Source organism: Phaethon aethereus (assembly GCF_964289735.1).
Source record: "Phaethon aethereus genome assembly, chromosome: 17".
NCBI classification, from domain to species: Eukaryota; Metazoa; Chordata; class Aves; order Phaethontiformes; family Phaethontidae; genus Phaethon; species Phaethon aethereus.
In genome coordinates, this window is record NC_138593.1 from 4,461,675 (window position 1) to 4,473,681 (window position 12,007).

General features: G+C 50.9%; 1 protein-coding gene across 1 annotated transcript in view; it reads left to right on the forward strand.

Annotated features, from left to right (window-relative positions):
• Positions 1 to 298: 298 nt before the first annotated feature.
• TMEM132B (transmembrane protein 132B) overlaps positions 299 to 12,007 on the forward strand; it is a gene marked incomplete at its 3' end in the record, with an annotated part of 250,204 nt that continues 238,495 nt past the window's right edge. Inside the window, exon 1 of the mRNA XM_082007704.1 lies at positions 299 to 411. Coding sequence (XP_081863830.1) covers positions 327 to 411 — 85 coding nt within the window. The 5' untranslated portion in view covers positions 299 to 326. The remainder of the gene's footprint in view (positions 412 to 12,007) is intronic.

The following is a 12,007-nucleotide window of genomic DNA, read 5'->3' on the forward strand; positions in this document are numbered from 1 at the left end:
GTGAGGCGAAGTGAGGCGAGCCGCCCCGCCCCGCCCGGCCCTGGCCCGTCCGCGCCGCCGCAGCCCCCGGCACAGCGCCCGGCTGCCCCCGGGGAGCGCTGCAGCTGCTCCCGCTCCTGCTGCGGGGGCGGCGATGCGGCGGGGGCGGCCGTGAGCGCGGGGCCGGCGGGCAACGGGACACCCCCCCCCCGTCGGCGGGGCGCCCGGCCCCGCCGCCGGACGGAACTGCGCAGCGGAGGGGAGCGGGGGGAGTGGTTAGCGGCTCCGCCGCGACACCCCCAGCCCCCCGCTCCGTTAAGCCGCCCCTCTCCAAATAAATCAGCGCCATGACTACCTCTGGGCATGGACCGAAGAGGATGGTCTCCCGGGGCCCCGCGCTGCTGCTGGCGCCGCTGCTGCTCCTGTGCCGAGGTAACGCCAGTGCCGGCCCGCCCCGGGGGGTGCTTTAAACTATTTTTATTGATTTTTTGTTTGTTTGTTTTCCTTCTCTTTTTTACTTTACAGCTGGTTTCCCCCTTCCCAGCCCTCCCGCCAGCGGGGTCGCGGAGGGCGGTGGGGCCCGCCGGGCGCTCCGCGCTGCCCTGCGCGCCCGCGGGTGGGACGCGCGCACACCCACACCTCTCTGGGGCCACGAAGTTGTCCCCGTCCATCTCCACTGCGGCAGCCCCCCCCGCTGCCTCCGTAGTCGCCTCCCCGTGTCCCGTCCTCGTCCCCCCCCAACGCGTGTCGCGGGTCCCCGGCCCCCTGCGTGGGGGTTGCCCCGGGGCTTCGTCTGCTGCCGGCGGGTCGCTGCTGGGTTGGAGCGGGGGGAGGAAAAGTTTGGGCTTCCCGGAGCGCTCGGGGCCGGGGCTTCCCACGGGGGTCCCGATCCCCCGCTCTTCCCCGCCGCCCCTGGCCATCCTCGGGGGTGGGGGGTGGGGGCAAAGAAGTACAGGAGTTAAATCCCCGCTAAAATAATGCTTGTGCCGCCTGTTTTGCGCTTAATTTTAAGTACAGTGGGTTTCCCTCGGCTGGCGGGGAGCAGGATCGGGCCCATGGGTGTGCTGTGATGGGGTTCCCGATCGTGGGCAGCACACCCGCAGCCTGCAGCCCCCCTCTCTTTTTTCTTTCCTCTTTCCTTTCTTTTTTTTTCCCCCTCAGCTGCACTCGGGAGCAGCCCTTTGTGTCTCACTCGTGGGTGTTTGCGGAGGAAGGGCTTGCCCCACGCTGGCAAGGCGAAGCGCTGCCCCTGGGAAAGTCTTTTTTGCAGGATTTCTCTCCTGGAGCATTTTTCTCCGCTTGTTCATGTGAGCTCCCTGGCAGATGTTGTTCTTAATAAATAGGGGTTGTTAAAAGCAAATTAATTAAGGGCCATCAGTGCTGAAGCCGCTCAGTGATGTGTTGGCCTTTGCTGCTGCTCGGGACGCTGCTTGCGTTTGGCCATAGTGTGGAGCCTGGGCTGCTGGGGAAACTTCACCAGGTCTTCAGCAATATGCCGAAACAGAAAGATTTTAGGTGAAAAATAGGTGATTTAGGTGATTTTTAGAGTGATCCGTGGGTGGAGTAATAGCACAAGCCGTCGTTCCTGGGGAGGGCACAGGGAAAGGTCCCTAGAGGCACAGTAGGAACAATTTGCAAGTAAGGAGGCATCTGCCTCGAGGGGGTACGGGGAGATGGACAGAGAGGGGGTCCTTGCTCTGCATGCCCCAAAAAGCACTGCTTGCCCCTGCCCCCCTGCTCTCCCTTTCCCTTGGGGTGCCAGAAGCCACGGGGGCACTTAGAAATCCTGTTGAGTGGGACATGGGAAGGTCCAAGGTTTGGGGTGCGGGGCACAGGAAGTGTGGTGCAGGTTGTGGGGAGTGGGGCACCAAGTGCAGGACGCAGAGCACGAGCTGCCCGCGGATCAGTATTGCCCCAGCGGAGCATTGGCTTTCTGTTGCCAGCATGACGCCCTGTGCTGAGTGAAGCTCTCCTTTTATTCGAGGAGAGTTAAGAGCAGCGCAGGAGCAGGTTTTTGCGTGTTTTAATTTTTTTTTTATTGGTTTGACACATTAATGATAATCTTATTTCTGATATTCCCCCTGCCCATCTCCTCCTGTGTGGGTAGCTACCATGGTGAGATCGGGCTGTGGGTGTAATTCTTCCAGTGCTCCGAGTGCTTAAACATATGGAAACCCACTTTGAAACAGTTTGTGGCTGCAAACCTACCGTTGTACCCATCCCTCTCCCCTGCTCTCTGAATGCCTCCCTGCACAACGTGTGTGTTAGAAACTCGCAGGGAGCTTTCAGCTCAAGCTGTGAATAATGAATCCGTCCCCAGCCTGCGCCTCTTCCTCCTCTCTAGGCTGTAGCATCCCTTTGCCTTTGTAGTGGAGCACTGCCCCTGCCCTGTCCTACCCCTGGCATGGACCGCAGCAACATCTGCGTGTGGAGAGGAGGTTTGGGGTCTGGGGAAACCTCTTCCGAAAGAGGCGAGCGGCAGCAGTGCCTGGGAACGCCTCCCTCCAGGGCTGTGGTGACCTTGCTGCAGCTCGCTCTGCTCCGAGTCGCCTTTTTCCTCCGGATTACAGGGGTTAACGAACCACATCTTGGTTTGAGTTGTTGCAGACAGGAGAGACACCTGCATGAGTCATGCCGTGGTGCTGCCATCTCTGCAAAGCTCCCAGCTCACACAGACGGTCGAGTTGGGCGCTTGCCATTTTTCTCTATTTATTTGCCTTTGCTCCCTTCCCCCTCACCAGCACCAGCTCTGGGCAGGCTGCGTTTCGGGGAATGGAGGTGCACCGGGCTGGGTTCCTCCAGCATCTTCAAAGCGGGTGGCATTTGTTCACCTGTCAGGCAGGTCCCCTAAATAGCTTTGTGAAGGTCCAATTAAGAGATCACTCTCCTGTCCCCGGGCCTCTGACGGCCCGGCTGCTGGCGCGCGTGTGGCTGTGAGCAGAGGGTGTGCGTGTGTGTTTGGCAGCCGAAGGCCGCTCACGCCGAGCTCGAGGATGTCTCTTGCTGGCAGCAGGCCCCTATTTGTTGCTGGCATCTAGGCAGGGGTTTTGGCCGCCTTCCTCGCTGGCGGCAGCAGAGCTGTCTCTGAGGTTATATGAACAGGTATCCTGTGAATGACCTGGATGAATGACCTAAATGTTTTGTTTTTCTGCCTGATGCTACCTCACCGTCTTGCTCCCCTGCCTGGTGTGAGGGCAGCGCCGTGCGCCCCGGAGGAGGCGTGGGAACGCGGGGCTGGCTGCTGGTGGCAGGGGGTACGGCAGCGTGGGGATGGGGCATGCAAAGCTTATTGAGCGAACCGAGCGAACCGACTACTTCAGCCCGTGTAAAATGTACTTGGGCTGTCATGATCTGTGTGCGAGGAAGGACCTGTGAATTGCTTTCAGGCTCTGGCTCCAGGGAGGTGTGGGTGGAGAGACATTATGCTTATTTTATCATGTGTCCCTGTATCACTCTACATAATATGGAGGCACTTTTTATGCAAAGGCTCTTCAGCCACAAAAATGAAAGACCTGTATTATCTACTGTATAAGAGATTTGCAGAATGTGATCATACAAACTGTTGAAATGTATGTTATTTTCCCTGCATTAATGCAGATCTCAACATTTTATGCAATGATTGTCCGAACTGATGTGATCTGGGGGACAGTGGGGTGGGGGAAGAAATCTGAAATTATCGTACTCTCTCTTGCTCCAGCATCCATTAGAGCAAGATATTTCAGATATTCTGATCTTAGTTCCCATCAGTGTAAATCTAGAGCAGCTCCTCTGAAGTCAGTGAAGCTGCTCTGGATTTATGCATCGCCACTGTCATCGGCGTTGGGCGCTCTGGGAATGCAGGAGGCAATGTGATTTGCCCTGCGTAGCATTTTTCACTTTAGAAATATCCTGTCACTGATGCTGGAGCCTCCTTTGTATATTTGAAATGGGGAAGTCCACATCACTCACTGTTTTTGGTTTTTGATTATTTTCTTCAGTTTGTCAGCCTTGGTTGCAAAGCTCCATTCACTGACACCTGACTCTTTGGCTGATCAATAGGGTCTCTTGAGGTTTGAATGACAAAATAGTTACATTTAAAAAAAAAAATCAATAAAGTGCAATTAATTTTCTGTATTTTATTACTGGGAGTGATAGGTGCTCCAAGACTCTCACTCCAAGCCCTGTTATCTCTGTGTTTAAAGCAGCTTAGCGTGGCGAGGAAGATACAAGCCAGGAGCAGCTGTAGGACATCAGAGCAGAGGGTCTCTCAGACTGGGACGTGGTTTGTGTCTCAGGAAGGATTTTTGGATCAGGGCTGCATTCCTGAGCCAGAGATGGCATCCATTTATTTAATTGCTGTGATGGGTTTGCCGTCGTGGATTTGGTCACTTTTTGAGCTCAGGCAGATGCCTGGTGTGCACAGCATCTCTGGGCAAGGACTCCCTTGTTTCAAAGGGCCTGGAGAGAGAAGTCTGTGCACCATAGAGCATGACAAGGATTTGGGCTACGTAGCTTTTTAGGCTACGTAGGGTTTTGCCATTTGTACCTATGGGATGGAGGTTTCCACCCTGGTGACCCCATAATGAGCGGGGTCCTCCTGCCCTTCTCTGTAGTTCCTCAGAAATGTGCTTTGAAGCCAGGCTGCTCAGGAGACCCGTGCTGGCTGCTGTCCCAGGAGGGTCCCTTTGCTGAAAGGTGGAGGAAGCAGAGTATCGTTACTCGTAGCATTGGGTTATGGCAACTCATGGTGCTGCTTTTCCTGACCCCAGAGGTTGAGGCTGATGTGAAGCACGAGCGTTGCTGTAATGGAGAGGCGGCTTCACCGAGCAATGTGTCTTGCTCATGCAGGTGGCTGCAAACCTGTCCTGTCTCAGAGGTGCGACTGGAGAACAAAGGGGAGATGCCAATCTCCTACGTCCTGCGGGACGCAAGTGAAACTAAAATTTTCTGGCCTTAATAAACATCCCACTGAATGAGAAGCCAGCACACTGAAATAAATGCTGTCAGCTCAACAATTAAATTCTATGAACTTGATTCCCCCTTCTCCCCCCCGCCTACATGTAACTAATGTGTGTTAATGACAAGCAGTGACTTGATTTGTTGGCATAGCACTAGCACTTACCCCTGTCAGTGGCTCAGCTGATGCGCTGGCACGTGGTGGTAACGGAGATGCTTTCCCAACTACGGCTGTCAAATCCTCTTGCAGTAAGTTCCACAGAGGCTGGGTAGTGTGAGTTACTCCGTGGTGCTCTAGATGTTGTGGAAGATGCTTTGATTTCATGCTGTTGGGAGTTTCCCAGCTGGCATTTCAGAGGAAGCTGTTCCCACGTGAGGATGGGCAGGCAGAAATTACAAGTGGTCCTCTGAGATAACTTACAGGGGTGGACGGGGATTGCTTGGTGTCTGGCTTTCCCTCGGTATTTCCATTCCCTTCCGTGGAGTGTTGCAATGGGAAGTAATGCAAGTGCTGCTTGGCGTGTCTGCGGTGGGTAAATTCAATGCGGAAGGACTTCACTGTTTGCGCGGTACCTCACACGATGGACTTCAGTCTCATGTGCAGTGTAATTATTAACGTTTCTTCCACGCTATCCAAAAATTCTCTTGCAGTGCACTTTCAGCTTTTCTTTGTTTATATAACGTGTTTGTTTCTGACAGCATTCAGAAAGCTTCATGAATTTATTATGTGATCAAGATTTGAGCACGCTTTCTTTTTTCCTTTTTTCTTTTTTGTTTTTTTTGAAACACTCTTTCTTTCCAAATTTTGGTGATGAAATGGCAAGAGGTATGCATATTTCAGCAGGCTATTGAGAGGCAATGTAAACACCATCTTTCATGGAAAATCAGTTTGTTCAAGTTCAAAGGCAGCCCAGCCTCCCCACTTGATCAATTTGCCTGTCATAGGAGATGATTTTAAAAGTGGTGATTACGTCCTGTCTTGTCTCTCGCAACTTCAGACAAGGAGAGAAAAATGAAATGTAGCATTTGACTTTTAACTCATTTTTTTCTGATTTTGGTGTTGGTGGTAGTAGGGGGTGAAGCAAAGGGGTACCTTAAGGAGATGGGGGATAGCCAGGAGCAGAAGGGTTTCTACGAGGCTGTGGTCTGCTAAGCAGACTAATTGGAAACTGCGTGTAAACCAGCTCTGCTCATCTCGCTGTGCCTGTACCAATTGGCTCTCGAGAGCTGCTCTGCCCCATCGCTTCCCCAGCGTGGAGGAGGAGACCTGCAGCAGCAGAAAAATGGGCTTCTAGTGACAACAATGGTAGATCTTGGGGACACGGTGCTTGGGGCTGTCCTATTGCATGACCCTGTCCTCCTGTCTTGGGGCATCCTGCTGCCCTCCAGCTAAAGACTGTGCAGGGACCAGAGGTATGGTTACGGGCACCACCCATGTTAGGCAGGTCTGGCCTGACATTAGTGGTAGTGCCACAGAGCTGCCCTAGATGGAAGAAATGCTGGGAAAAAACCCACTGGTACAATTCAAACTGGGGCTAAATGGAGGAGCAGGGACCAAAATCCTTATTCTGGCCAAGCCAAGGGGCTTGAGAGGCTCCAGAGATGGCCTCTGGCCACCACGATAGCTGTCCCCATCCCGAGCCCATTTATCTGCACAGAGGTAACAGTGCCCTAAATATGCAGCGTTGGGAGAGTTTGGTCACCTGCCCAGGGACCTTTGAGGGGAATCAACCTGGGGAGGAAAAGGATTTCTGCTAGAGAGGGGGGAAATGTCATCCTCATTACCCAAGAAATAAAATCCTTCAGAAGATTAAATTAGAGGTGCAGATATCTTTGGGTTGGGGTTTTTTTTTGTTTTGCTTGTATGGGAACATCTCAAAAACAGATGGCAAAGCAGAGATTTATTATCTGTTAAGTGCAGAGAGCTGGTGCACAGGACCTTATCTGCTTGTGGGCCCTGTAATAAACCTGCCAGCAGGTGATTTAAATCCCGTTTTTCTGATTGGGAAAGTAGTGGAAGGAGCAGGCTTTATGTTACTTAATTTTGTGAGCAGCGTTAGATTTTTAAAATGCAGAAATGATTAGGGCATAGCTCTGTAGCATCGGAGACTTTCATTCCTTTCATAAAGGATCCTCCCTGAGTCAGAAAAATGAACCATTGTACATTATTTAGCAGTTGGGCTGCTGAAGCCAGCTGTTTGCATGAGTGACACAGACGCAACTACTTTATATCTCAGTTTAAGAGTTGTTGTCAGTTAGCCACAGCTTTTGCTTAGCAGCAAGACGTTTGCCACGATGGGGAAGGAGAGCTGCTTAATGGATGCTCCAGCTCTTGAAACAAACATCTATGCTGCAGCTCAAAAAAAAAAAACAAAACCCAAAAAAAACCCCCAAAAATTAAATTTGTACCAAAAAAAGACCAAGTCCATGCACCCGAAAAGGGAACCCTTGAGCAGATGGAGCGGGTTTTTATGCAACAAGCGGTAATTAGAAACTCAGCAAATAGTTGGTATAGCTGCTGACTGTCTTTGGTACTGAGATTTTTGATTGAAAAAGGAGCAAGTCTGTGATGAGTTTTGGAAGGAGCTGGTCTGGATGTGTGCGTGGGGCAAGTCCCCGGCCGGTGTGAGCGCCCAGTGTGGCGAGAGACAACAGCCATCAGCCCTCGGTGCCTCGGTCACTGACTCCGTGGGGCTACAGCAGTCCGAAATGTCACTGGTGGTTTTGAAAGGCACTTAGAGAGCTGGGGGTAGAGGACCCATAAATGCAGAAAGTCTGATTGTCTTTCACTGAGTGCAAAAAGGACATGAGGCAGACCTGCACAATGAAACAGGCTTTTAAAACGTTGCAACAGAGGCATCTAGGGAGGATGGTAAAAGCCCTCTTGGAAGCAGCAGAGCTCTATCAGGGCAAGCTCGAAGGCCAGCGTGCCTCAGCCATCCCCGAATCATGGGAATTAGAGCTGGAAAAGTTGGCGAATAAGCTCCTTTCCTGTCTCTGACGGTTGTTCGGTACAGTCTGTTCCTGAGCGTGGCTAGTTTTCAGTGATGCAGGCAGCAGGACTTCTGCCGCTTCCTTTGGCATAGCGTTCCACAGCCTATTAGACCTCTCCCATATTCCGCCTACGTTTTGTCTTCTCCTCTTCATTCCATCGTTTATTGGGTGACCTGAATCCACAACTTTCCATCCTTATCACCCGTCCAAAACCGAACCCAGACAAATCTGCAGAAGAGGGACAAACGGTTAAACAGCAAGTGGGAAATGTTCCAAAAGAAGGAGCTAAGCCTGGCATGTAAATACATTTACAGTTGGAGGTTATTTGGAGAATAAAGGGCAAGGACTTGAAATGTACGTGGTGATGAGCCATAGATTATGCTCTGAAGATACTCAGAAAGCAGTTACAGTCGCACTATCTAATTCATCTCCCGCTAAGACATTCTCCTCCAAGGTGTTTGGAAATAATGGAGTAGCTTAGTTACTAACATTATTAAATCCTCATCTCTGACAGCTACAAGAATTAATATACAAAGGTTTCCTCCTTTTTTTTTTTTTTTTTTAATGCAGCTCAGTTACTCATTTCCTGTCTTTTGCTTAGGAGTAGCCCACTGAAAGTTATTAGCATGAGTATTGGTGCAAAAAAGGCTCAACTCCATTAAAGAAAAGCAAGCAAGAGAAAAACAGAAGATAGCATGAATTTTATTGCAGTTGAGGCATTTTTTTTCTTTTTAAATATTAGTTGTTCATCATTCTTCCATCTGTAGATCTCAAAGGCCTTTAGAGAAGAGAGCAGGCATCATTGAAGATGTGGTCTGTGCTCTCCCATCCTTCTCACGAGGGGCCCCAGGGCAGCAGTCTCATGGCTCAAGCCCTGCTGGCAGGGAGAGCAGAGGTGTTGGGTGAAGCTGGGCTCTGGGGTTATTTTTTTGAAGACAGATGATTATTTTTTTTTTTCTTCCCACTGCTCTTTGAGGAGTGAGGGTCACCTTGGATGGGAGGCTGCTGAGGTGGTGTGGCTGGTCCATTGGCCGCAGTGCATGAAGAACTGCTTGGGTGCCATCTCCTCCTCCATGTCTCAGCGCTGGCTTGTTTTGGTGGCTGAGCTGCTTGGCATCTCTGACCCCCATCCTTGGCGCTGCTGAGGCATGCGGACGGGTGTCAGGGCTCTCTTGGGCTGTCCCAGTGTTGGCATCACAAGGCTGAGCACTGTCAGTTTGGCTGGGGAAGGACAGGGCTGAATTAACACTTGTTTATTTTGCTGAGCTTGATTTGCGTCAGCCCATTAAAACTGTTCTGGGAAGACTTAAGCAGAAATGAAGAGATGGAGATAACGTCCTTTATTGCTAAAATCAAATACTCTCCTAGAGAGCAGAGCCCAGCCTGTGGTGCCCACCTCATCACCTCCCTGGTGTGACGGAGCTGGGCAGCCTATGGGCTTTCGGGACATCTTTTCAGGGACTGCACTGAGGAGCTGTTCTTCAGATGTGCCCTTTTAGAACCCAAATGTCCATGTGGCAAACTTTATTTCACCACAAAACCCTCCATATTTGCAACACTGTCAGTGCTGTAATGAGATTAGTGATGTCTGCTGTAAGCCCCAGGGGATGTGGAGTATCAGCTCCTGGGTGCAGCTTCAGCTATGTCTTATTAAAGCCTCCTGCTCACCCAGAGTTAAAATATCTTCCTCCCTTTCTCCTAGCATATTGCAGCCCAACACATTAAATGCATTAGAAGGCTTTATTGCAATTTAGCCAATTAACAAAAAGGGAAAGTCAAAGAGAAGTCACTGCTTTGGTTCTTGAACCAACCAGTAAACTTCTAGATGGTTTCCCAAACTCCCCTAGGCTCTCTGTCCCCATGCCTTCTTGCTTGCTGCATGGCAGTCCCTGCTAGCTTTCCTGTGGCCAGTGGTGCCTTTCATGGCCAAGTCCAAGTGTATATCAGCTGCCAGGCTCCCTGTGTCCCCTGGCCAAATGCCCCATGCAAGGGCCTTGCCTGGAAGGTGCCGAGTCCCCACAAGGCTGTGGACGCCCCACCAGTGAGCCCGGTCCGACATGAGCCGTTCACTTTGGTCGTGGCTGAAAAGCCCTCAGCCTTCCTGTGTGCCTGTGGTCTAATGCGCTTAAAAAGCTGCTGATTAACTGTAGCTCCCCCAGCTGCTCCTGACATGTGGCTAATGCTCAGCTGCAGCTGAAGATTAGGTGGGGAGGGAGTCTGCAGCTGGCTGTTTTGGCTGTCCACATGGACCCATGTGCAAGGCAGCAGTAATGGTGGGACCATGGCCATCGTAAGCAAAGGGCTGAGAGCAGGAGCAGCCCCAGCTCTAACGGGTATCTGTCAAAATGCTCAGCCTGGTTAGGTGTGCCAGGTCTGGGAATTGTATTGGGCTCCAGTCTGTGAGACTTCATCATCTGAGTTATTATCTCCAAAACACAGTTATCTCCCTGAATGGCAGTCTTCTATTGAAAATGATCTCTTTCAGAAGGGCACTTGCATTTATTTACTGCACAGCTTCTCCCATTAGTATAATCATTACTCCTTGGACTGGGTTTGAATTCAGAGCATCCCACTGTGGTACTTAAAGAATTAATTACAGCAATGAAAGAATTCCTCTAAAGACTTCTATGAATTGGTCTGGTTGAAGTGTTTTAGCTTTACTTCAATTGGTGCAGCTCTTGTCAAAGGATTGTGAGAAAATGCATGGGTCAGTGATTTAGATTAGGCAAATTACGTTAGAAAAATTGATTTGATTTAGAAAGTGAGCTTTCAGATCACAGGGAATTGCCTGTTTCTTTCTCTGCTGTGCAGCTCCTCCCTGAAGATGAGCAGAGGCAGATAATTCAGGGTTAAAGTAAGTGGCTATTGTAAAAGGTTTGTCTGACAGCGGGAGGAGAGATGGGTTGACACATTATCTTTAGATAAACGATTATTGACCCATATGTTGCTATCTGTGCATCAGCTGGAGATACAAACAGATGGGGATGCTTATAAACAGCACTCATGGGCAGTTTGCTAAAGAACTGGGTCCTTATTTTTAGGTTTGGGTTTGTTTTGTTTTTTTATTTTTCTCCCCAAGAAAACGGCTTACCTTCAGAGCTGGCATGGATCTGGGAATGTGTGCTGCCCGGCTGCCTTCCAGCTTGGCACCTGCCTTGCCTGGCTCTGTGCTTAGTCATTCCTGGGGCTGGGATTTTGCCGTTCATGTTTTTTCTTCTTTCTTCCTCTGATCAAACTGAGTGTTTCCTCCTTCTGTCCCTCATCCTCATCTTATCGGGACTACGGTCCCTGGGGTGCAGTGGGATGATGCCCAACAGTGGGCATGTTGGGCAGGGTCTGCTCGGAGGACCAGTTCCTAAAAAGCACCTTTTGAATGAGCAGTTCCCTTCCCTGCACACTGAGGAGTTACTTCCAAGTCCTTCTCCCAACCATCTGTGTTTTGCCTGTGAGCGTGACAGGTTGTGAATGCAATGGCTGCTGGCTGGAGACCCAAAATGTTCATGACCATTCGTGAGTCGCTTACCACTGCGAAGGGGCTCGCCGAGTTCCTCAGGGTAGCAGGGAAGAAGTTTGACAGCGAGTGTTTCAGTTTTCACTTTGTAAAATTTATCTTTTAAAAAGTAATTGAGACAGGTTGCATCTAGCAGTGCTTTTTGTTTCCTTGTTGCCTTGCAGAACCCCTTAAACTCCAGCTTGCTTACTGAGATGTTGGAGAGATCTCATTTTTGGTCTGGCTAGTGCTGGTGGCATTTCTCTCCATAGCACCACCACTGTCTCTCCCAGCATGAAAATCCAGGTGTGGGGCTCTGGCATGCCAGTGCCATTCCCTCTCCCCCAGTGTGGGCACAGGAGACAGGCAGGGCTCCAGCAGTGCCGACATGGCCGGGTGCACCCTTCGGCTTGCAGGGTGCATGCGCATCCCTGCACCGTGTGGAGAGCCTCTTCCATATACCCCAGCCTCAGGCTGGGAAGCGGGATGGCGGGTACAAGGAGAGAAACGATGCTGGGGACCGCTGGAACAGAGACTCCTGCCAGCAACTGAATTCAACAGTGAAAAAAAGAAGTTGCAAAAGTAGCAATCCATCTGTCCACTTAGTGG